Consider the following 26920-nt stretch of genomic DNA (forward strand, 5'->3'; position numbering starts at 1 on the left):
TTCCCCGCCTTGATTGACAGCTCGCCCTCCCTCCTCCTCCTTGGACCTAGAGAGAGAGAGAGACCCAGGAGAAGGTGCAAGGAGAGGCGCAGGTGAGTAACAGGGAGAAAGGGGAGCCCCTTTTGGGGGGTTCCCCCCACTCTCTCTCCTTCCCTTCCTTTGAGGGGACCCTGGGCATGTTTCTGGGGGTGGGGGGAGCTTCCCACCTATTTTTCCCCCTTCCCTTTTTGGATGCATCCGCACTGCACACTTAACGCAGTTTGATACCGCTTCAACTGCCCTGCCTCAACGCGGTGGGGTCCTGGGAGCTGCCCCATTAAGTGTTGCTAGCCATTCCCAGTATTTCCTTAGCCATGGAGCCATGGAAGGGAAACTGCATTAATTTTGCAGAGTGGGGCCCTCAATGCCAAAACAAAGGGCACAATACACACACAAAAAGAGTATTTAGAAGAATGCAGAACCCCAAATCCAGAACCCCAAATCCAGAACCCCAAATCCAGAACCCCAAATCCAGAACCCCAAATCCAGAGCAGGGAATGCTTACAAATTATTATTATTATTATTATTAATTACTATTTATCATTGCTACTATCATTACTATTGTGTATTGCTATTATTATTACTATTATTTATTACTATTACTATCATCATCATTATTATTATTACTATTCTTAGTACTATTATTATTTATTACTATCATTAATATTTATTATTGCTACTGTTATTACTATTATTATTAGTATTAATACTTATTGTTGCTGTTATTAATATTATTAGTAGGAATAGTATTTATTATTACTATTATTTATTTATTCTTACTATTATCGCTATTCTTACTATTATTTATTATTACTACTGTTATTGCTATTATTATTTATTACTATTAATATTAATATTTATTATTGCTATGATTAATATTAGTAGTAGTAGTATTTATTCTTACTAGTATTTATTCTTACTATTATCACTATTCTTACTATTTATTATTACTACTGTTAATACTATTACCATTATTATTTATTACTATCATTAATATTAATATTTATTATTGCTATTATTAATATTATTAGTAGTAGTATTTATTCTTACTATTATTTATTCTTACTATTATCACTATTCTTACTATTATTTATCATTACTACTGTTAATACTATTACTATTATTCTTACTATTATTTATTCTTACTATTATCACTATTCTTACTATTATTTATTATTACTACTGTTAATACTATTACTATTATTATCTATTACTATCATTAATATTAATATTTATTATTGCTATTATTAATATTATTATTAGTAGTATTTATTCTTACTATTATTTATTACTATTATCACTATTCTTACTATTATTTATTATTACTACTGTTAATACTATTACTATTATTATTTATTACTATCATTAATATTAATATTATTATTGCTATTATTAATATTAGTAGTAGTATTTATTATTACTATTATTTATTTATTGCTATTATTACTATTTATGATTACTACTGTTATTACTATTATTCTTGATTACTATTAATAATATTAATATTATTGCTATTATTACTATTACTAGTATTACTATTATTAATTACTATTACTATTATTATTACTGCTATTATTATTAGTAGTAGTATTTATTATTACTATTCCTTATCTATTCTTACTATTATGGCTATTCTTACTATTTATTATTACTACTGTTATTACTATTACTATTATTATTATTTATTACATTCATTAATATTAATATTTATTATTGCTATTATTAATATTGTTATTAGCATTTATTATAATTATTTATTTATTGCTATTACTATTATTTATGATTACTACTGTTATTACTATTATTATTTATTACTATTAATATTAATATTTATTATTGCTATTCTTACTATTATTGCTAATCTTATTACTATTACTATTTATTAGTATTTTATTACAATTACTTATATTACTATTTATTATTATTATTAATTACTGCCATTATTATTTATTACTATTACTAATATTGGTATTCTTACTATTATTATTTATTACTACTGTTGTGATGATGATAAAAATGAGTAGAAGCCACAGTTTTGTCTTTGCTTTAATAATAATAATAATTATTATTATTATTAAAGCAAAGACAAAACTGTGGTTTCTACTTATTATTATTGTTATTATTATTATTATTAAAGCAAAGACAAAACTGTGGTTTCTACTTATTATTATTGTTATTATTATTATTATTAAAGCAAAGACAAAACTGTGGCTTCTACTCCTGAGTGGTCTAAAGAGAGGCAATTGGGCATCACAGTAAACAAACCACAATGATGTGTCTGTGGCTTGTCCAGCCATTGAGGTCAATGTGGTTTACTATGATACACATAGCCAATACTCCAGAGGACAGGAGCAGGACTCAAAGGGATCTTGACAGATTAGAGAGATGATGGGCCAAAACTAACACAATGAAGTTCAACAGGGACAAATGCAAGATACTCCACTTTGGCAGAAATAAGGAAATGCAAAGATACAGAATGGGGGACGATGAGGCCTGGCTCGAGAGCAGTACGTGTGAAAAAGATCTTGGAGTCCTCGTGGACAACAAGTTAAACATGAGCCAGGAATGTGATGGGGCGGCAAAAAAAGCCAATGGGATTTTGGCCTGCATCAAGAGGAGCATAGTGTCTAGATCTAAGGAAGTCATGCTACCCCTCTATTCTGCTTTGGTTAGACCACATCTGGAATATTGTGTCCAATTCTGGGCACCACAATTCAAGAGAGATATTGACAAGCTGGAATGTGTCCAGAGGAGGACGACTAAAATGATCAAGGGTCTGGAGAACAAGCCCTATGAGGAGCGGCTTAAGGAGCTGGGCATGTTTAGCCTGAAGAAGAGAAGGCTGAGAGGAGATATGATAGCCATGTACAAATATGTGAGAGGAAGCCACAGGGAGGAGGAGGGAGCAAGCTTCCTTTCTGCTTCCCTGGAGACTAGGACGCAATGGAGCAATGGCTTCAAACTACAAGAGAAGTGATTCCATCTCAACATGAGGAAGAACTTCCTGACTGTGAGAGCCGTTCAGCAGTGGAACTCTCTGCCCCGGAGGGAGTGTGGTGGAGGCTCCTTCTTTGGAAGCTTTTAAACAGAGGCTGGATGGCCATCTGTCAGGGGTGATTTGAGTGCAATGTTCCTGCTTCTTGGCAGAATGGGGTTGGACTGGATGGCCCAGGAGGTCTCTTCCAACTCTAAGATTCTATGATTCTATGATTCTACATGCAAACAAACCTCTATGGGCAGATGGCAATAATAATAACAAAAATATATATTTATTATTATTATTATTATTATTATTATTATTATTTGTTGTTGTTGTTGTTGTTTTCTTCTGCTCACAGAGATTTGTTTGCATGTGCATCACAGTAAACCACATTGTCCCAATAATAATAATAATAATAGTAATAATAATAATAGTAGTAGTAATAATAATAATAGTAGTAGTAGTAGTAGTAATAATAATAATAATAATAATCAACGACAGATCCCGTGTAGACTCTGCAAGGAAGCAGACAAAACGATGGCTCACATCCTCAGCTGCTGCAAGAAGATTGCGCAGAGGGACTGCAAGCAGAGGCACAACGCCATTGCTCAGAGGATTCTGGGAGTTGAAGTCCAAAACACCTGGAGGGCCCAAATTGGCCCGTGCCTGGCTTAAACCAATTCAATCTGGGGGTTATTTTAAGTGCTTATTTACCTCTAGTTAGCAGATAGGAACTCTAGATGCCCCTTGGAGTAGCCATCAATCAAAGCAGCCATCAATCAAACAACAACAACAACGAGAGGTTCTTGGGCCGTCAGAAATCAGACCGGCTTTTGCCAAACTGCTAAGCTGCTCCCTCCAGCGTTAACATCTCCAGGAGTGAAATAAACCTCCACCATTTTTGGTTTGCTGAGGGTTTTTCAGGCTGTATGGCCATGCTAATGTAGCATTCTCTCCTGACGTTTCACCTGCATCTGTAGCTGGCACCTTCAGAGGTCTGTTGACAGTGAGGCAAGAGGAGTGTATGTATGCTTGTGGAATGATGTCCAGGGTGCGAGAAAGAACCCTTGCCTGTTTGAAGCAACTGTGTATGTTGCAATTAGTAAGCTTGAATAGCATTGAGAAGCTGCAAAGTCAACCAGCGAGGGTATCCGCATAGAGGTATGGTAGCCAGGCCTCTGTTGCCTGGAAGCATTCTCTGCTTCGGAGGTGTTAACTGGCACCTGATTGTGTGTTATAAATCCACAGGGAATTATTCTACACTCCACTTGATTCACTACCTTTGTGCAGATACCGTCAATGATTGACTTTGCATACTTCATGGCTACTCAATGCTGTTGAAGCTTGCTAATTGCAGCATCCACACTTGCTTCAAACAGACAATGGTTCTTTTTCCCACCCTGGATATAATTCCACAGATAGCTAGGTAGATAGATAAAAGTCATATTCTACTTCACTACCTCTATGCAGATGCCCTCACTAATTGACTTTGCAAACTTTATGGCTACTCAGTGCTAATCCATGCTTGCTAATTGCAACATTTACACTTGCTTCAAGCAGACAAGGTCCTTTCTCCCACCCTGGATATCATTCCACAGATATATACTCCACTTGCTTCACTACCTCTATGCAGATACCCTCACTAATTGACTTGGCAAACTTTATGGCTACTCAGTGCTAATCCATGCTTGCTAATTGCAAAACTCACACTTGCTTCAAACAGACAAGGTCCTTTCTCTTACCCAGGATATCATTCCACAGATACACACACACACACACTCCACTTGCTTCACTACCTTTATGCAGATATCCTCACTAATTGACTTGGCAAACTTTATGGCTACTCAGTGCTAATCCATGCTTGCTAATTGCAAAACTCACACTTGCTTCAAACAGACAATCCCTTCCTCCCACCCAGGATATCATTCCACAGATACACACACACACACACACACACACACTTGCTTCACTACCTCTATGGAGATGCCCTCACTAATTGACTTTGCAAACTTTATGGCTATTCAGTGCTAATCCATGCTTACTAATTGCAGCTTGTTTCAAGCAGACAACGTCCTTTCTCCCTCCCAGGACACCATTCCACAGATACACACACACACTTGCTTCACTACCTTTATGCAGATGCCCTCACTAATTGACTTTGCAAACTTTATGGCTATTCAGTGCTAATCCATGCTTACTAATTGCAACTTGTTTCAAGCAGTCAACGTCCTTTCTCCCACCCAGGATATCATTCCACAGAATACACACACACATTTGCTTCACTACCTTTATGCAGATGCCCTCACTAATTGACTTTGCAAACTTTATGGCTACTCAGTGCTAATCCATGCTTGATAATTGCAAAACTCACACTTGCTTCAAGCAGACAAGGCCCTTTCTCCCACCCTGGACATTATTTCACAGATAGATAGATAGATAGATAGATAGATAGATAGATCTATCTATCTATCTATCTATCTATCTATCTATCTATCTATCTATCTATCTATCTATCTATCCACACACACATACACACTCCAGTTGACCCTGGACATTCCATAGATACATACACTCCACTTGCCTCATTTCCAACAGGCGTCTGAACAATCCTCTGAGGATGCCTGCCATTTATGTGGGTGAAACGTCAGGAGAGAATGCTGCTGGAACATGGCTATACAGCCCGGAAAACTCACAGCGACCCAGCGATTCCAGCCATGAAAGGCTTTGACCTCGCCGGTTCGCTCTGTGTTTTTGCAGGGTTTCAACTTTGCTTTTTCTTGGATGGTTTCACAGGTTGCAGGCGGTGCGTTGTGCGACCTCGAAAGGGACGGATTCTGAGTTCCCGCCATCCCATAGATATATACACTCCACTTGGCTCGGTGCGTTTTTGGGGAAACTTTGGAGATGGAGAAGTACGAGAAGATCAGCAAGATCGGGGAGGGCTCCTACGGGGTGGTCTTCAAGTGCCGGAACAGGGACACCGGGCAGGTGGTGGCCATCAAGAAGTTCCTGGAGTCGGAAGACGACCCCGTCATTAAGAAGATCGCCCTCCGAGAGATACGCATGCTCAAGGTAGGCTGCTGATACTACTACTACTACTACTAGTGTTGTATAGGCCAGGCATGGGCCAACTTGGGCCCTCCCTCCAGGTGTTTTGGACTTCAACTCCCACCATTCCTAACAGCCGGTAGGCTGTTAGGAATGGTGGGAGTTGAAGTCCAAAACACCTGGAGGGAGGGCCCAAGTTGGCCCATGCCTGACATTGACTATCTTGACATGAAAGGTAATGCTGCCCCCTCTCTAACTCCTCAACGGATGGCAGTACTGGTACGCGGCAGGTACTGGCTTGTTCAGTAGACCCTCCTCTACAGTTCCATTTTGGTAGGAAGTCTTCACATTGAACAGTTGTGTTGTTAAAGTGCGAAGAATGGGACCCTGCACAGACAGTTGGTCAATGCGACTTAGGCAACATATGTGGCAGGTACTGGCTTGTTCAGTAGACTCTCCCCTACAGTTCCATTTTGGTAGGAAGCCTTCACATTGAACAGTTGTGTTGTTAAAGTGCGAAGAATGGGACCCTGCACAGACAGTTGGTCAATGCGACTTAGGCAACATATGTGGCAGGTACTGGCTTGTTCAGTAGACTCTCCCCTACAGTTCCATTTTGGTAGGAAGCCTTCACATTGAACAGTTGTGTTGTTAAAGTGCGAAGAATGGGACCCTGCACAGACAGTTGGTCAATGCGACTTAGGCAACATATGTGGCAGGTACTGGCTTGTTCAGTAGACTCTCCCCTACAGTTCCATTTTGGTAGGAAGCCTTCACATTGAACAGTTGTGTTGTTAAAGTGCGAAGAATGGGACCCTGCACAGACAGTTGGTCAATGCGACTTAGGCAACATATGTGGCAGGTACTGGCTTGTTCAGTAGACTCTCCCCTACAGTTCCATTTTGGTAGGAAGCCTTCACATTGAACAGTTGTGTTGTTAAAGTGCGAAGAATGGGACCCTGCACAGACAGTTGGTCAATGCGACTTAGGCAACATATGTGGCAGGTACTGGCTTGTTCAGTAGACTCTCCCCTACAGTTCCATTTTGGTAGGAAGCCTTCACATTGAACAGTTGTGTTGTTAAAGTGCGAAGAATGGGACCCTGCACAGACAGTTGGTCAATGCGACTTAGGCAACATATGTGGCAGGTACTGGCTTGTTCAGTAGACTCTCCCCTACAGTTCCATTTTGGTAGGAAGCCTTCACATTGAACAGTTGTGTTGTTAAAGTGCGAAGAATGGGACCCTGCACAGACAGTTGGTCAATGCGACTTAGGCAACATATGTGGCAGGTACTGGCTTGTTCAGTAGACTCTCCCCTACAGTTCCATTTTGGTAGGAAGCCTTCACATTGAACAGTTGTGTTGTTAAAGTGCGAAGAATGGGACCCTGCACAGACAGTTGGTCAATGCGACTTAGGCAACATATGTGGCAGGTACTGGCTTGTTCAGTAGACTCTCCCCTACAGTTCCATTTTGGTAGGAAGCCTTCACATTGAACAGTTGTGTTGTTAAAGTGCGAAGAATGGGACCCTGCACAGACAGTTGGTCAATGCGACTTAGGCAACATATGTGGCAGGTACTGGCTTGTTCAGTAGACTCTCCCCTACAGTTCCATTTTGGTAGGAAGCCTTCACATTGAACAGTTGTGTTGTTAAAGTGCGAAGAATGGGACCCTGCACAGACAGTTGGTCAATGCGACTTAGGCAACATATGTGGCAGGTACTGGCTTGTTCAGTAGACTCTCCCCTACAGTTCCATTTTGGTAGGAAGCCTTCACATTGAACAGTTGTGTTGTTAAAGTGCGAAGAATGGGACCCTGCACAGACAGTTGGTCAATGCGACTTAGGCAACATATGTGGCAGGTACTGGCTTGTTCAGTAGACTCTCCCCTACAGTTCCATTTTGGTAGGAAGCCTTCACATTGAACAGTTGTGTTGTTAAAGTGCGAAGAATGGGACCCTGCACAGACAGTTGGTCAATGCGACTTAGGCAACATATGTGGCAGGTACTGGCTTGTTCAGTAGACTCTCCCCTACAGTTCCATTTTGGTAGGAAGCCTTCACATTGAACAGTTGTGTTGTTAAAGTGCGAAGAATGGGACCCTGCACAGACAGTTGGTCAATGCGACTTAGGCAACATATGTGGCAGGTACTGGCTTGTTCAGTAGACTCTCCCCTACAGTTCCATTTTGGTAGGAAGCCTTCACATTGAACAGTTGTGTTGTTAAAGTGCGAAGAATGGGACCCTGCACAGACAGTTGGTCAATGCGACTTAGGCAACATATGTGGCAGGTACTGGCTTGTTCAGTAGACTCTCCTCTACAGTTCCATTTTGGTAGGAAGCCTTCACATTGAACAGTTGTGTTGTTAAAGTGCAAAGTATAGAACCCTGCACAGACAGTTGGTCAATGCGACTTAGGCAACATATGTGGCAGGTACTGGCTTGTTCAGTAGACTCTCCCCTACAGTTCCATTTTGGCGGGAAGCCTTAGCATTGAACGGTTGTGTTGTTAAAGTGCGAGGTATGGAACCCTGAGCAGACAGTCGGTCAAATGACTTCAGCAATGTGCAGTCATTGAAATCTTGACAGCAGAAGGTGTCACCCCAAAGAGAGAAGGCAAGCTGTTTATGGTGATTGTGTTGATGTGAGTTCTTTGTGTCGTTGGGCGAGTAAGTTTAAAGATGTTGAGGTGGGAACATCTGACTTGCGTGACAAACAATATGGTGATTGTGTTGATGTGAGTAGTGTGCGTCATTGGGGAGGGGGTAAGTTTAAAGATGTTGAGGTGGGAACATCTGACTAGCGTGACAAACCAAGAGTTGGACGTCCTGTGACAGCAACCACTAGGTTTCACAAACAAAAGGTTGACAGATTGATTCAGGATGATCGTCGTATCACTCAGAGAGAAATTTCAAGCGTAATTGGCATTTCACAACAATGTGTGGGTCACATTATTGCTTTGCTTGGCTATTGGAAGATCTGTGCACAATGGGTACCCGGGATGCTGACGCCTGAAATGAAAGCGCACAGACTTGAAACTTCAGGATCTGGATCTCACCACCGTACGGTATCCTCCATAGAGTCCAGATTTAGCACCGTCTGACTTCCATCTGTTCCCGATAATGAAATAAGATCTGCGGGGACATCATGATGCTTTTGATGAAGAGTTAAGAGGACGGGGAGACGCTGGTTGCGGAAACTAGAGTGTCGACTAATCCGCAACGGCTTCAGAAAACTTGTTCATCGTTGGCAGAAACGTATCCAATTGTCTGGTGATTGTGTTCCCGATTATGAAAGAAAGTCTGCGGGGACATCTTGAGGCTTCTGATGAAGACGTTGAGAGAATGGAGAGACACTGGTTGCGGAAACAGAGTGTCGACTTCTTCCGCGATGGCTTCAGAAAACTTGTTCGTCGTTGGCAGAAACGTATCCAATTGTCTGGTGATTATGTTTCCGATAATGAAAGAAGATCTGCGGGGACATCATGATGCTTCAGATGAAGACGTTGAGAGAACGGAGAGACGCTGGTTGCGGAAACAGAGTGTCGACTTCTTCCGCGACGGCTTCAGAAAACTTGTTCGTCGTTGGCAGAAACGTATCCAATTGTCTGGTGATTATGTGGGAAAGTGTATAGTGGTCGTTAAAGAGCACATTCTAAGGTTTGATTTATTAAAATATTAAAATATTCCCATCCAAACACAAGTCACGAAGGTGGAGGCATTACTTTTCATTCAACCCATGTGATGGGAGACTTATCAGAGTGAGACCCTGGGGTCTATGCGCATCGGAGATGAGGCTACTAGATCACACAGACACAAAACAGGACAATGCAATCTTCCAGTTTCAAAAATAACAAAGTTTTTACTCAGTACATCTCTACACGTCTACTTCCAAGCGAGCTTACATCGGGAACTATAAAGCACAGCAATAGTACGGTTACAGAACATCTGCTTATCACTTTGGCTGTAAGCCGGACACTCCCTAATTCTTCCCAGACAGAGAGAACTTGTTATCTTACTTCTGCCAAGGTCTCTTCTCATAGAATCATAGAATCAAAGAGTTGGAAGAGACCTCCTGGGCCATCCAGTCCAACCCCATTCTGCCAAGAAGCAGGAATATTGCATTCAAATCACCCCTGACAGATGGCCATCCAGCCTCTGCTTAAAAGCTTCCAAAGAAGCTCTCTCTGTCTCTTACAACAAATCCAGCATACAATTGAACATTACTGAATCCATCTTGAATACATATGAACACCATTGTTAAGCATATTGAAACCCATTGAAAAAACATACATGCATACTTTCAATAATCCTGACAAGACTGTGGCATTCCTTGCCCAAGAAAAGGTTATGGGTCCTGGTAAGGTGGGAATGGGCCAACTTGGGCCCTCCAGGTGTTTTGGACTCCAACTCCCAGCATTCCTAACAGCCTACCGGCTGTTAGGAATGGTGGGAGTTGAAGTCCAAAACACCTGGAGGGCCCAAGTTGGCTTCTATGCATGCCGTGCCCTCCATGAACAATGCTTTTGACAGCCCTTTGTGTGGGGTGATCAATGGATCCTCTCCTCCTCCTTTGCTGAGACACAATGCAAACAAAAGAAATGCCTCGCAGTGCTCAGCGCACCTTATTGATCGGACAAGTGCGGGCCTGTTGTTGTCGCCATCTCTCAACAACACTTCCTCGGTCAATAGTAACCGACTGTTTGTTTACAAGTGGGAACGAGCAAGGAGTTTCTGCTCTGAGGTCCTGTTCATCCATCAGCAAACATTTCTGGATCGGTCATTTTTCAGCCATGTAAACAAACACTCGGAGGGACACGCAGCACACGGAAGGCAGAGATGAAAGGCGCTGTCCGCTTTCCCCTTTGCTTTCGGTCTCATTGATGTGCAGATTCGGGTTTGGAAATGTTTACTTTCTCCTTTCAATGCCACATGGGTGCGGGCAGAGGCGCTTTTTGCATGCTTCTGTTTGGCTCCTGTTGGAATTGGTTAGGGAGAAATAGACTAGACTCCACTTTATATAGAACACAGATATCTATTACTAAGATACACAAAGTATTATGGGTTGTTGTAGTTTTTTTCGGGCTATATGGCCATGTTCTAGAGGCATTCTCTCCTGACGTTTCGCCTGCATCTATGGCAAGCATCCTCAGAGGTAGTGAGGTCTGTTGGAACTAGGAAAAAGGGTTTGTATATCTGTGGAATGATCAGGGTGGGACAAAGGACTCTTGTCTGCTGGAGCTAGGTGTGAATGTTTCAACTGACCACCTTGATTAGCATATAATGGCCTGACAGTGCCTAGAGCAGTGGTTCTCAACCTGTGGGTCCCCAGGTGTTTTGGCCTAGAAATCCCAGCCAGTTTACCAGCTGTTAGGATTTCTGGGAGTTGAAGGCCAAAACACCTGGGGACCCACAGGTTGAGAACCACTGGCCTAGAGCAAACTTTTGTTGAGAGGTGATTAGATTTATTTATTTATTTATTTTTATTGTGTCAGGCAACCGAACAGTTGTATTACATTTTTGACAGAACAAACAAACAAACATGCAAAAGACACAGAGTTTGCAAGTTTGGTAGTTGATTAAATGTCCTTTGACCAGTATCTGGCCACTAGGAGTGCCTCTGGTGTTGCCGCAAGAAGGTCCTCCATTGTGCATGTGGCAGGGCTCAGGTTGCATTGCAGCAGGTGGTCAGTGGTTTGTTCTTCTCCACACTCGCATGTGGAGGATTCTACTTTGTAGCTCCATTTCTGGAGGTTGGCTCTGCATCTCGTGGCGCCAGGGTACAGTCTGTTCAGTGCCTTCCAAGTCGCCCAGTCTTCTGTGTGCCCAGGGGGGAGTCTCTCATTTGGTATCAGCCACTGGTTGAGGTGCTGGGTTTGAGCCTGCCACTTTTGGACTCTCGCTTGCTGAGGTATTCCTGCAAGTGTCTCTGTAGATCTTAGAAACTATTTCTTGATTTAAGTCATTGACGTGCTGGCTGATACCCAAACAAGGGATGGGCTGGAGATGTCACTGCCTTGGTCCTTTCACTATTGGTTGCTACTTCCCGGCGGATATCAGGTGGTGCAATACCAGCTAAACAGTGTAATTTCCCCTGTGGTGTGGGGCGCAGACACCCCATGATAATGCGGCATGTCTCATTAAGAACCACATCCACTGTTTTAGCGTGGTGAGATGTGTTCCACGCTGGGCATGCATACTCAGCAGCAGAGTAGCATAGCGCAAGAGCAGATGTCTTCACTGTGTCTGGTTGTGATCCCCAGGTTGTGCCAGTCAGCTTTCGTATGATATTTTTTCTAGAGCCCACTTTTTGCTTGATGTTTCTAGCGCCCACCTTTTGCTTGACACGGTGTTGATACCATTTTAGAGTGTACAAAAACCCATATAATATTGTTTGTGATTACCGTGAATTTGAACAGTATAACAAGTTTATACAATTCTACACTGAATTATATTATTGGGTTGTTGTAGGTTTTTCAGGCTATATGGCCATGTTCTAGAGGCATTTTCTCCTGACGTTTTGCCTGCATCTATGGCAAGCATCCTCTAAGGTTGGAATGAATGCTGTATGTTGACGCTGTCTTTGCTTGCTTGCTTTCCAGCAACTGAAGCATCCCAACCTGGTCAACCTCTTGGAGGTCTTCCGTCGGAAGCGGAAGCTGCACCTGGTCTTTGAGTACTGCGACCACACCGTCCTCCACGAGCTGGACAAGAACCCCCGCGGGTAAGTGGCCGGCCCTGTCGGAGTCTAGAAATAGACTAACCTGTCCTGAAGATAAAATGCTGAAATCTCCATAACCTTGTGGAAAATGGCTATTCATACCCATTTGGGAAAACCAGGGATCTGTTGGAAAGGCATAACCTTGTTAGAGATCGTAACCCTTTGTAAATTATGATCTTCCTGAGACCAGTTAAAAACTCACTTGAGTCAGTGTATTGTCAAAGGCTTTCATGGCCGGAATCACTGGGTTGTTGTGGATTTTTTGGGCCGTTATGGCCATGTTTGAGAAGCATTCTCTCCTGACATTTCACCTGCATCCATGGCAGGCATCCTCAGAGGTTTGGAAAGGCATGACCTCACAATCTCTGAGGATGCCTGCCATAGATGCAGGTGAAACATCAGGAGAGAATGCTTATAGAACATGGCCAGACAGCCTGAATAACCTATAACAACTCACTTGAGTCAACCTTCTTCATGCAAGGCAATTAGGTTTCTCAGCTGTTAGACTGATATACCTAGATATTTCTTTCAACTGTTAGGGACAAAGATACTGATGTTTTTATTGATGTTATTATGTAGTGAATTTTTATCTATGTTTAAATGTTTTAGTTATTTTTATATTGTTACTAGCCGTCCCCTGCCATGCGTTGCTGTGGCCCAGTCTGTGTATATGTGTTTTGTGTGTGTATATATTTGTGTATATGTGTATATATGTGATTTTACGCATGTGTTGTAATGTATTTTTGGTTTTTTGGTTTTTTAAGTCCCTTCTGCTGTGTTTTATGAGTGATGGTCACTCGTTGGCCTGAGAGGTGTCTTGTGTCCAAATTTGGTATCAATTTGTCCAGCGGTTTTTGAGTTATGTTCATCCCACAAACAAACATTTTTATTTATATAGATACTAGCCATCCCCTGCCACATGTTGCTGTGGCCCAGTCTGTATATATGTGTTTTGTGTGTGTATTTATGTGTATATATATATTTGTATATATGTGGTTTTGAACATGCGTTGTAATGTATTTTTTTTTACTTTTTAAGTCCCTTCTGCTGTGTTTTTCAGTGTTTTTATGAGTGACGGTCACTTGTGCGCCTGAGAGCTGTCTTGTGTCCAAATTTGGTATCAATTTGTCCAGCGGTTTTTGAGTTATATTAATCCCACAAACGAACTTTACATTGGGTTGTTGTGGGTTTTTTCGGGCTATATGGCCATGTTCTAGAGGCATTCTCTCCTGACGTTTCGCCTGCATCTATGGCAAGCATCCTCAGAGGTAGTGAGGTCTGTTGGAAGTAGGAAACCCAATCTAATGTTCGTTTGTGGGATTGTTAGTTGAAACATTCACACCTAGCTCCAGCAGACAAGAGTCCTTTGTCCCACCCTGGTCATTCCACAGATATACAAACCCTTTTTCCTAGTTCCAACAGACCTCACTACCTCTGAGGATGCTTGCCATAGATGCAGGTGAAACGTCAGGAGAGAATGCCTCTAGACCATGGCCATATAGCCCGAAAAAAACTACAAAAACCCATAATACTTTGTGTATCTTAGTAATAGATGTCTGTGTTCTATATAAAGTGGAGTCTATGTCTGCTGGAGCTAGGTGTGAATGTTTCAAATGACCACTTTGGTTAGCATTTGATGGTCTGGCAGTGCCTGGGGGATTTTTTGTTGAGAGGTGATTAGATGTTCCAGATTGTTTCCTCTCTGTTGTTTTGCTGTTGTAATTTTAGAGTTTTTAATACTCTTTTAATGCTTCTCGAACATAGCCATACAGCCCAAACAACAATCTGGGACATCTAATCACCTCGCAACAAAAGATTGCCCCAGGCACTAACAAGCCACACCAAACAACTTCCAGGTCATCAAATGCTAATCAAGGTGGTCAGTTGAAACATTACTGGTCCAAACACATCTCTGCCCAGTTCTTTGACTTGTGCCCAGTAGCAGACTGGCAGCCAGTGGAGCTGGTGCAGCAAAGGAGTTGTGTGCTCCCTGAGTGCCTCTCCTGTTAGCAATCCAGCTGCTGTCCATTGGATCATTTGAAGCTTCCGGACAGTCTTCAAAGGCAACCCCACATAGAGCGCGTTGCAGTAGTCTATCAGTCAGCAATGCATACAGAAGACCTCTATGGGGAAGGGCAAGAGTTGTGCCATACCCTTTGACCATTTTTCTTCCTTCTCCTTCTCCCCAGGGTCCCTGAGCATTTGGTGAAGAGCATAACGTGGCAGACTCTCCAGGCGGTCAACTTTTGCCATAAACATAACGTAAGTCTGGGTTGTCCACACCTTTGTCCCTTCTCCAACACAGTGCCCTTGCTGGACTGCAACTCCCATTTTACTGATAAGGATGGGAATGGTAGTCCAACACATCTGGGAGTGTTTGCAGCAGGTTTCAAACTTGGGAAGATAGAATCACAGAGTTGGAATAGACCCTCCCCAGGGCAATTATACAGGGTTAGTCAAAATGAATAGGCCAATAAGATATACAATTAATTTTCTTATTGGCCTATTCATTTTGACTAACCCTGTATTGTGTTGATTTTCTTGTGAGCCTGCTTTGAGTCTTTTTTTAGGAAGACAAAAGAGGGTAATTATAATTATAATCATAGTCAGATCGGATTATTGTTGTGGTTATTCCAATATTTATTTATTTACAATATTTATATTCCACCCTTCTCACCCCGCAGGGGACTCAGGGCGGATCACAATACACATATACATGGCGAACATTCAATGCCATAGAAACACACAACATATATAGACAGACACACAGAAGCTATTTAACTTCCAGCTTCTTGAACGTATGCTTTGAATTCCGGCCACCGGGGGAGCTGTTGCTTCACCATCCACTTGTGACACCGATGGAGTACTTCCTCATTCTTTTGCATGCTGCTGCAGAGTTTTATGACGTCTTAAATTAGTTAAATGATCTGTTGCACCCCAGAGTAGGAACAGGACCCTCTAATCATTAATTACACCACACTTTGGATGAAAAAAGAGTCATCTTTATTTGAAGAATAATTGAAGCCAATAAAAGAGATGAATATAAAGTTGATAAAAGTCCAAAAGCAAGAAATTATTTATTTGTTTGTTTACAGTATTTATATTCCACCTTTCTCACCCCGCAGGGGACTCAGGACGGATTACAATGTACACATAGATGGCAAACATTCAATGCCAATTAGACATACAACGTATATAGACATACACAGAGGCTATTTAACTTTTTCTGGCCACCAGGGAAGCTGTCGCATATTGTGTCCAATTCTGGGCACCACGATTCAAGAGAGACAAGCTGGAATGTGTCCAGAGGAGGGCGACTAAAATGATCAAGCGTCTGGAGAACAAGCCCTATGAGGAGCAGCTTAAGGAGCTGGGCATGATTAGCCTGAAGAAGAGAAAGCTGAGAGGAGACATGATAGCCATGTATAAATATGTGAGAGGAAGCCACAGGGAGGAGGAGGGAGCAAGCTTGTTTTCTGCTTCCTTGGAGACTAGGATGCGAAACAATGGCTTCAAACTACAAGAGAGGAGATTCCATCTGAACATGAGGAAGAACTTCCTGACTGTGAGAGCCGTTCAGCAGTGGAACTCTCTGCCGTGGAGTGTGGTGGAGGCTCCTTCTTTGGAAGCTTTTAAACAGAGGCTGGATGACCATCTGTCAGGGGTGATTTGAATGCAATATTCCTGCTTCTTGGCAGAATGGGGTTGGACTGGATGGCCCATGAGGTCTCTTCCAACTCTTTGATTCTATGATTCTATGAAGTACTTCCGCATTCCCTGTATGCTTTGCTGGAGTGCTTTCTGCTGGAGTCTTTTTATGCCTCATAAATTAGTTAATTAGCCTCCCCACACATAGGTGGTACCTAATTTTCCTCCTTGACAGATGCAACTGTCTTTCGGGTTGCAAAGGTCGACAACAAGCTACACAATTGGCCGGACACTCACTCCGACTCGGGCTGGCTTTGAACTCGTGACCTTCTGGTCAGAGTGATCTTAATGCAGCTGACACTCAGCCAGCTGCGACACAATCCCGGTGCCAAATAAGCAGTAACATAAACAGTGTCCAAACATAGGAATAATATCAAAGATCCAAAAGCTTGCTGTTTGAATCCAAAGAAATATCAAATGCCTTCTATAAAAACTATGAACATAGCCACTGCTAATCCCCTTGAAAAGCCAGGAAACTTAGGAGACAAGGCCACAAGAATATCCAAAAGACTTGACTTGAAACCAAACGATGCCTGGTCTGAAGGAAATTCCCTAAGAGCTCCATTTAAGTCCCAGAAACTGATTTCTACTCCCCCCGTCTTTGACCTCAATTGCTGAATTCTTTCTGACCTGCGTAAACATTGGGCCTCTCTACGGTTCTGGCTAATTTCCAGACGGTGGCTGTTCTTATCTATCTCTTCATTAACTGCAGGTGTGAAACTATCTTGCAGACTCAAGCCTGAAGAAAGGAGTAAACTTTCCTGCAAACTCGAGCCTGGAATTTTCTCATGAGAACGTAGCCTTTCCCCTGACCCTTCTCGATCAGAGTCTGTAATAACCTGATTGTCCAAAGTGTCTCCATTTTGCACCTCATCCTCATTGACATCCAAGACAGGCTCAGAAACACTATAACAGATTCAGGGTGAAACACAAGCTGAGTCCCAACATGAGCCTCCTCACATAAGCGGTACCTAAATTTCCTACTTGACAGATACAACTGTCTTTCGGAATGCAAAGGTCAACAGCAAGCTAGACAAATGGTTGGGAGTTTACTCTCCGACCCGGGCTGGCTTCGAACCCATTGACCTTTTGGTCAGTAGTGATTTTTAATGCAGCTGACTCCAGCTTTGCCACAACCTGGTCCTTTCAATAATCCAATGAGACTCACTTCTGCTGGACAGGAAGACACATAGAATCAAAGAGTTGGAAGAGACCGCATGGGCCATCCAGTCCAACCCCATTCTGCCAAGAAGTAGGAATATTGCATTCAAATCACCCCTGACAGATGGCCATCCAGCCTCTGTTTAAAAGCTTCCAAAGAAGGAGCCTCCACCACACTCTGGGGCAGAGAGTTCCACTGCTGAATGGCTCTCACAGTCAGGAATTTCTTCCTCATGTTCAGATGGAATCTCCTCTCTTGTAGTTTGGAGCCATTGTTCCGCGTCCTAGTCTCCAAGGAAGCAGAAAACAAGCTTGCTCCCTCCTCCCTGTGGCTTCCTCTCACATATTGATACATGGCTATCATATCCTCTCTCAGCCTTCTCTTCTTCAGGCTAAACATGCCCAGCTCTTTAAGCCGCTCCTCATAGGGCTTGTTCTCCAGACCCTTGATCATTTGAGTCGCCCTCCTCTGGACACATTCCAGCTTGTCAATATCTCTCTTGTATTGTGGTGCCCAGAATTGGACACAATTAAAGCACTCCCAACACATGGTCATTTCTCCTACCTTTTCTCGCCCTTTTCTGAAAAATCGTGCCCAGAAAGTTATATGGGAGGGTCAAAAGGGAAGGCATTGTAAGTATGGTAGATATTATATTTCTTTGCCCCTAATGCGCTCTTCTCTGCTTCCAGTGTATACACAGAGACGTGAAGCCGGAAAACATCCTCATCACAAAGCATTTCGTCATTAAACTCTGTGACTTCGGATTTGCTCGCATCTTAAGTAAGTTTTTGGGGTGTCTTGGGTCTTACACAGACTTGGGTAAGCTTGGGTCCTCCAGGTGTTTTGGACTCCAACTCCCACAATTCCTAACAGCCTACCGGCTGTTAGGAATTGTGGGAGTTGGAGTCCAAAACACCTGGAGGAACCAAAGTTGGCCAATGCGTAACCTAGGTCCTTTGCATTTGTGAATTGGCTGGAACACGGATGTGCTTTCATGCTTCATTTCTTGCTCCGTCTCCCTCTGTTCCTTCAACCCTCCCACTCAGCCGGACCCAGCGATTACTACACGGATTATGTGGCGACCCGTTGGTACCGTTCTCCTGAACTACTTGTGGGGGACACCCAGTACGGGCCCCCAGTCGACGTTTGGGCCATTGGTTGCGTCTTCGCCGAATTGCTGTCTGGCATCCCGTTGTGGCCGGGGAAATCCGATGTGGACCAGCTCTACCTGATCCGGAGGACTTTGGGTAAGGAGCTCCAACGGGTAGTATATCTGAGTTTTAGGCTTTGATCCAAAAAATATGGTTCAAAACTCATGGTTCGATTCGGAAGTCAATTCCGATTTTCGCAGAAAAAAAGTATTCAAAACTTTTCGAAACTTCCGAGACTTCCGAAGCCTCCCTTAATGGTTTGAAAGTGTTATTTCCTCTTTCATTGGGTGGTCTTTACATTGAAAATAGTTGTTTTGCTCCAGAAGTGGGTGGAGGGTGGGAAGCAAAGGGAGGAAATTCATCCACTCTGGTTTAAAACGCTTCTCAGGCTTGAGACCAGAAGTGTGGAAAAGCTCAATCATTTCCGACTCACTTACTGCTTCGTAACAGACATGGCGGAAAAAGCTTCGGAAGGGCAAAGGGACTTCGGGTTTCCTTAAAAACTTCGAAATCACTTCAGAAAGAAAATATTTCCAAATTTATTCCGAATTACGAAGATTTTGACCAAACCTAACTATGCCTACTGGGTTTGGCAGGCAACCTCCCTCTTCCCACTTCTTACAGACTCCTAGAGTTGGAACAGACCTCAAGGATCATCCAATCCAACCCCATTTTGCCAAGGGGACACAATCAAAGGCCTCCCAATAGATGGCCCTCCAGACTGTTTCAAAACCTCCATAGGAGACTCCACTGGACTCTCAGGCAGCTTCGTATTCCGCCATTGAATTGCTCCTACCATAGGAAGTTCTCCCTAATGTTTAGATGGAATACCTCTTCCTGCAGCTTGAACCCATTGCCCCATTGTGTCCCACTGTGGTCCATGCTCTGGTTACATCCCAAATTGACTACTGTAACGCATTCAACGTGGGGTTGCATCTGAAGACAGCTCGGAAGCTCCAGCTAGTCCAACGCTTGCATACCGGAGTGGGGAATACAGTGGAAAATTATTATTATTATTATTATTATTATTATTATTATTATTACCTTATTTATTTATACAAACATTGAAACAGAATTAAATATAAATGTATTTTTTAAAAATTCACAGGCATTAACCCATGCCTGATCTCTATGTGCTGATGGCACATAGAAGGCTGAGAGGAGATATGATAGCCATGTATAAATACGTGAGAGGAAGCCACAGGGAGGAGGAGGGAGCAAGCTTGTTTTCTGCTCCCTTGGAGACTAGGACACAATGGAACAACGGCTTCAAACTACAAGAGAGAAAATTCCATCTGAACATGAGGAAGAACTTCCTGACTGTGAGAGCCGTTCAGCAGTGGAACTCTCTGCCCCGGAGTGTGGTGGAGGCTCCTTTGGAAGCTTTTAAACAGAGGCTGGATGGCCATCTGTCAGGGGTGATTTGAATGCAATATTCCTGTTTCTTGGCAGAATGGGGTTGGACTGGATGGCCCAGGAGGTCTCTTCCAACTCTTTGATTCTATGATTCTTTGAATTGCATTGGGTTTTTTAGTGTCCACATGACATACTTGACTCATGTTCAGCTTGTGGTCCTAGTACTCTTTTGTATGCACTTTTTCCAAGTGTCTTTTGTCCTATATCTCCTCAATCTCTTGCCCAAAGGTGACCTCATTCCCAGGCACCAGCAAGTCTTCAGCACCAACCAGTTCTTCAGCGGGGTCAGGATCCCGGATCCAGAGAGCATGGTGAGCGCATTTCCTGGCACAACCTAACTCACAAACACATCTCTGCAGGCGACAGGCTTGCAACCCTTTGCTTTGGCTCAGCCTCTCGCTCTCCCCTTTTACGAGGAAGGCTTTGTTTTGTCTCCAGGCAAATGCCGGGGAGTTTTATCTTCTGCTTCAAGGCACAATGTGTATCGCCTAGGAGCTGGCCATTTGGCCAAAGGGAATGGCTGGACGTGGCCGTCTCCAGGGGCGATCGAGAGACATGGCTGCGGGGGCGGAAAGGGATTGCTATTGGAAACAGAGACGAAAGCAGAAGTCTTTGCAAAGCAACATACAATTAAAGGGCAGGGTCCAGTTCTTCGGCTCTCTCTCGGCTAAAAGCTTTGCCTTTGAAATGAACAAATGCCCTAGAAAACCAAGAGCTAGCATGGTATAGGGCAGCGTTTCTCAACCTGGGGGTCGGGACCCCTGGGGGGGTCGCCAAGGGGTGTCAGAGGGGTCACCAGAGACCATCAGAAAACAGTATTTTCTGTTGGTCACAGGGGTTCTGTGTGGAAAGTTTGGCCCAATACTATTGTTGGTGGGTTTGGGATGCTTTTTGACTCTAGGTAAACTATACATCCCAGCAACCACAACTCCCAGATGGCAAGGTCTATTTTCCCCAAACTCCACATTTGGACATATTGCGTATTCGTGCCAAGTTAGGTCCAGATCCATCATTGTTTGAGTCTTCAGTGCTCTCTGGATGTAGGTGAACTACAACTCCAAAAATCATGATCAATGCCCATCAAACCTTTCCAGCATTTTCTATTGGTCACAGGATTTCTGAGTGCCAAGTTTAGTTCAATTCCATCGTTGGTGGAGTTCAGAATGCTTCGATTGTAGGTGAACTATAAATCCCAGCAACTGCCAACTCCCAAATGTCAAGGTCTATTTTCCAATGATGGAATCCAACCAAACTTGGCGCACAGAACTCCCATGACCAACAGAAAATACTGGAAGGGTTTGGTGGGCATTGCCCTTGAGTTTTGGAGTTGTAGTTCACCTACATCCAGAGAGCACTGTGGAGTAAACAGTGATGGATCTGAACCAAAATGGAAGGGTCTTGTGGACATGGACCTTGAGTTTTGGAGTTGTAGTTCACCTACATCCAGAGAGTGCGGTGGACTCAAACAATGATGGATCTGGACCAAACTTGACACAAATACTCAATATGCCCAAATGTAAACACTGGTGAAGTTTGGGGAAAATACACCTTGACATTTGGGAGTTGGGAGTTGCTGGGATTTATAGTTGACCTACAATCAAAGCATTCTGAACTCCACCAACGATGGAATTCAACCAAACTTGGCACACAGAACTCACATGACCAACAGAAAATACCTGAAGGGTTTGGTAGGCATTGGCCTTGAGTTTTGGAGTTGTAGTTCACCTACATCCAGAGAGTACTATGGAGTAAACAGCGATGGATCTGAACCAAACTGGAAGGGTCTTGTGGGCATGGACCTTGAGTTTTGGAATTATAGTTCACCTACATCCAAAGAGCGCTGTGGACCAAACTTGGTATGAATACTCAAGATGCCCAAATGTGAACACTGGTGGAGTTTGGAAAAATAGACCTTGGCATTTGGGAGTTGTTGTTGCTGGGATTTATAGTTCTCCTACCAATAAAGAGCATTCCGAACCCCACCAATGATAGAATTGGGCCAAACCTCCCACCCAGAGACCCCCCATGACCAACAAAAAATACTGGAGGGGTTTGAGATGAATTGGCAGTGATTTAGGGGATATGTAGTTCACCCACATCCGGAGCGCACTGTGAACCCAACATACTATACTAAAGGGATTCCGAAGACCATCAGAAATAAGTGTTTTCGGATGGTCTTTGGTGACTCCTCTCAAACCTCCTTGCGACCCCTCTCAGGGTGAGAAATGCTGTGTTAAAGAAACGTTACGCTCTCTGGAGCAGCAGGGGCCAACTTTGGTCCTCCAGGTGTTTTGGACTCCAGTGGAATTGTGAGAGTTGAAGTCCAAAACACCTGGAGGGACACACAACAAAAACTCATCCATGTTCTCCCTTTCTCACAGGAGCCTCTGGAAATGAAATTCCCATCTATATCCTATTCTGCCCTCGGACTCATGAAGGTGAGCAAGGTGCCACTGTATTTTGATCATAATACGAATACGTATTCTATTTCTGGCTATTTCTGGACCACAGATATCAATCTGTCAGCATGTTTTTTTTTGCTGGCCTCCAAGCAAAGACTTTGCATTCTGGCAAACTTTTAAAATGGGAAGTTCTTAAAGAATGGGCTGAGAGCAACCTTCTACAAGCCTCCTATACTATCTAATTCAGATTGCATACTATATTGTATGTATATTTTGATGTGCAGTTTTCCCTTAACTCTATGTTGTTTGAGGATGTGGGAGGGACTACAGACCATGTGACTAGATCTGGGACTATTCAGACTGAGACTCCATTTTTAGAAGTCAATTTGCATCAGAAGCAATACAGTTTAGAAGTCAGTAGTGTCAGCATGCAGCAATGTGTAGTCTGTTTGTATTGAATCAATGTTAAGTAATGTACTCGACTGAAGTGTTATGCAAGAGACGAGACTGAAACAGAATGCCTTAGAGAATTTACTGTTTAAATTCTTAACCAGTAAGAAATGCACCTGTATGCTGAATACATGAAGTCTGTAAGTAAATCAGCTATGTTAGGGACCTTCCACACAGCCCTATATCCCAGAAAATCAACGCAGAAAATCCTACAATATCTGCTTTGAACTGGGTTATATGGCAGTGTGGACTCAGATAATGTGGGATGTTCTACCTCAATATTCTGGGATATAAGGCTGTGCGGAAGGGCCCTAACTTTGAACAAAGATTATCAATTTTGGCCTCTTGAGAGCATGACTTAGAAGCAATATATTTTATGGGAGAGATGTTTTTGGGCAACTGAAATAACATTTCTGAAGATCTGCTATATATTTTGTGCATTGGCATATCTTTGTTCCTAACAGTTCAGAGATATAACCAGGTACATCAGTCTAACAAGTGAGAAACCTAATTTGCCTTGCAAGAATCCAAAAGAAGATTCCCTCCAATGAATATTTAACTCTTCTCAGGAAGATCATACTTTACAAAAGGATTATGACTATTCCAAATAGTGTGAATGTCAGTTAATCTCCAAAAGGGTCACATTTCCAAAAGGTTATGGAGATTCCTGGTTTCCCAAAAAGCAATTCAACAGGTCCCGAATGGTCTCTAAAAGGTCATGCCTTTCCAAAAGTCCCGATAGGTGCTGTAGGTTTGTTCTTAAGTCACAAAAGGTACATTCCTAAAGTGTAACTCCATACATATACATAGTAAAAGGAAAAGGTTTCCCCTGACATTGAATCTAGTGGTGTTGGACTCTGGGGGTTGGTGCTCATCTCCATTTTTAAGCCGAAGAGCCTGTGTTGTCCATAGACACCCCCAAAATCATGTGGCCAGCCTCTGAAAAATCCTGCAGATCTCTTGGGAAGACAGATGGACAAAGGTCAGTATGCTGGAAGAAGCAAAGACCAAAAGCATTGAAGCAATGGTCCTCCGCCATCAACTCTGCTGGACCAGGCATGTTGTCCAAATGCCCAAAGATCACCGTCTCCCAAAGCAGTTGCTCTAGAACGGAAACTCAAGAATAGAAAACGGAATTTTGGAGGACAGGAAAAGAGATTTTAAAAATGGGCTCAAAGCCAACCTTAAAAGCTCTGGCATAGACACAGAAAACTGGGAAGCCCTGGCCTGTGAGCGCTCCAGCTGGAGGTCAGCTGTGACCAGCAGTGCTGTAGAATTTGAAGAGGCCCGAATGGAGGGCGAAAGAGAGAAACATGCCAAGAGGAAGGTGCATCAAGCCAACCCTGACCGGGACCGCCTTCCACCTGGAAACCAATGCCCTCACTGCGGGAGAACATGCAGGTCACGAATAGAGCTCCACAGTCACCTACGTACCCACCGCCAGGACACCACACTTGGAGGACAATCTTACTTGGATGAGGGATCACCTAAGTGAGTAAGTAGAATAGTAATGTTTCCCTGAATTGACCCATATTGTTTCCTTCCAGGGCTGCCTCCACATGGATCCGGCTGAGCGGCTGACCTGTGAGCAACTCCTGCAACATTCCTATTTTGATGGCATCCGGGACGTGGAGCTGGGGAGGGAGCGCTCCATGACACGGAAGCCTAGCCGGCCGACCCGGAAGCACATCCCTGGGGTAAGGGCTTGGGATCAGGGGATGCCGAGCCTGATCCTCCTTTTCCGAGACCCTAAAGCAGGCATGGGCCAACTTGGGCCCTCCAGGTGTTTTGGACTTCAACTCCCACAATTCCTAACAGCTGGTAGGCTGTTAGGAATTGTGGGAGTTGAAGTCCAAAACACCTGGAGGGCCCAAGTTGGCCCATGCCTGCCTCTTAACCTTCATAGCACTTGTATTTAACCAACCCTTACCTATTTTCTACTTCTAGTTGCAGTACCTTCCGCAGTTAACCAGCAGCAACATCTTGCCTGCTTTGGATAACAAGAAGTACTACTGCGGGATGAGAAAACTCAACTACCGTTTCCCTAACATCTAAGAAGGATGGATCATGAACAGATATGGCACCCCAAAAGGGGAAAGAGAAATTGGAAATGCAAACGTATTGGCAGACACCGACGCGAGCCACACAGTCCTTACTCCCTCTGAACAGGGCAAACCTAGAAAGAGAAGTGACCAGAGGTTTGGAAAGGCTTGTGGCTCAACTGAAAATGTTGCATCTGTTTGGACTTAGAAGTTTGTTTTTGTGCAGGTAGAACTGGAATTGTATCCGTGTTGTTCGGGATTGTCATTTGCTTGGAACATGTACCATGCGCGAAAGGAGGCGGAAGAGCCGCTGAAGAGGAAGGCAATTCAAAGATGCCAAATACTTATTGTTCACCAAAATCCCTTTGTGTCAAATCTCAAGAGAGAGAGAGAGCGAGAGGGAGAGGGAAAGCTTGGTGTATATCTTGAGTAGCATCATAACGGCTGATCCTGCAAACACACCCATTCAGATCGTTTTGTGCACTGAGGCTTGAGAGCCACGATGTTTCCCATTCAAACCTTGCCTTGGCTACCAATTACTTCTCTTAGATATGTCAGTGCCGTCTCTTTTTACGTTTCAACGCATTTCCTGACTTATTTTGACCGGAAGTGGACACAACATTATTCCAGGTGAGGTCTGGCTAAAGCAAAATAGTTACTCTCATGCGCAAACTTCCTAACTTGGGGGGCCACATGGCAGATTGAGCCAGGAGGGAGGGGTTCTCCCCAAGCCCCTTCCCTGCCTTTTCCTCTCCTTCCTCTTCTCTTTCGGAGGCAGAAAGTGAAGGAAATACGGGAAACGTTGGGTTCCCAAAAGGATTGGTCTTGGTGAGGATGAGATGGTGGACAGGAGAGAAAAAGTGTATCCATGAGACCCCGTATTGTCTATTCCTGATATAGAATCCTAGAGCTGGAAGAGAACTCCAAGGGCCATCCAGTCCAACCCCCTGCTATGCAAGAAGGCACAATCAAAGCACTCCCGATAGACAGCCTCTGTGGAAAAGAGAAGGAGGAGACTCCTCCATACTCCCAGGCAGCTTACGTAATTCTCCAACAGCTCTTACTCTCAGGAAGTTCTTCCTAATCTTTTCCTGAATCTCTTTCCCTGCCATTTGAACCCATTGCTCCCTTCTTGTGCCCTGCTCTCTGGAGCAGCAGGAAGTTATTTTCCTCCTCCTCAATGGGACACCCTTTGAAATCTTGAAACATGGTTCTTATCATCCCTCTCAACCTTCTCTTCTCCCAGCGAAACATCCCCCAGGAGGAAAGAAGGAAAAAGAGAAGGAAGGAAGGAAATGGTGGAAAGAAGGAAAGGAGGGAGGGAATGGAGGGAGGAAAAAGAGAAGGAAGGAAGGAAGGAAAGACAGGAAGGAAGGAAGGAAGGAAGGAAGGAAGGAAGGAAGGAAGGAAGGAGAAAGAGGGAAGGGGAGAGGAAAGAGGGAAGGAAGGAAAGAGGGAAGGAAGGCAACAGGGTGGAAGGGAAGGAAGGAGGAAGGAAAGATAGGATGGTGAGGGAGAGGAGGGCTGGGTTTGCCCATGCCTGTCCTAGACACGATCCTCTTAATGATGCAGCCTAGAATCGCATTGGCCCTTTTAGCTGCTGCATCACACTGTTGACTCATGTTCAGCTTGTCACCTCCAAAGACTCCTAGATGCCTTTCCCATGAGCTGTTGCCAAGAGAGAAAAAGGTTTGCCCAATTACTACCAGATCTTGCTTTGGATTCTGAACTATAAACTGGTAATAACTGGAGAGTGTAATTTTTTTTCCTCATCAGATGGTTAGAGGAGTCATAAATTAAC

General features: G+C 43.5%; 1 protein-coding gene across 2 annotated transcripts; it reads left to right on the forward strand.

The window, feature by feature from the left end:
* On the forward strand, nucleotides 1-26646 carry CDKL1 (cyclin dependent kinase like 1). 2 transcript variants are annotated; one of them, XM_067463140.1, is made up of 10 exons: nucleotides 1-92; nucleotides 5813-6091; nucleotides 12670-12791; nucleotides 14978-15050; nucleotides 18348-18438; nucleotides 18705-18905; nucleotides 20454-20536; nucleotides 22607-22663; nucleotides 24625-24774; nucleotides 25025-26646. In XM_067463140.1, the coding sequence occupies exons 2-10, from the start codon at nucleotides 5924-5926 to the stop codon at nucleotides 25130-25132; spliced, it is 1053 nt and encodes a 350-aa protein (XP_067319241.1). In that variant the 5' UTR covers nucleotides 1-92; nucleotides 5813-5923; the 3' UTR covers nucleotides 25133-26646. The 2 variants fall into 2 exon arrangements, with proteins under 2 accessions (XP_067319241.1, XP_067319242.1); XM_067463141.1 differs by lacking the exon at nucleotides 1-92 and having other exon boundaries at nucleotides 5730-6091.
* Nucleotides 26647-26920: the final 274 nt, after the last annotated feature.

The sequence above is a fragment of the Anolis sagrei genome, chromosome 1, assembly GCF_037176765.1.
Source record: "Anolis sagrei isolate rAnoSag1 chromosome 1, rAnoSag1.mat, whole genome shotgun sequence".
NCBI lineage: Eukaryota > Metazoa > Chordata > Lepidosauria > Squamata > Dactyloidae > Anolis > Anolis sagrei.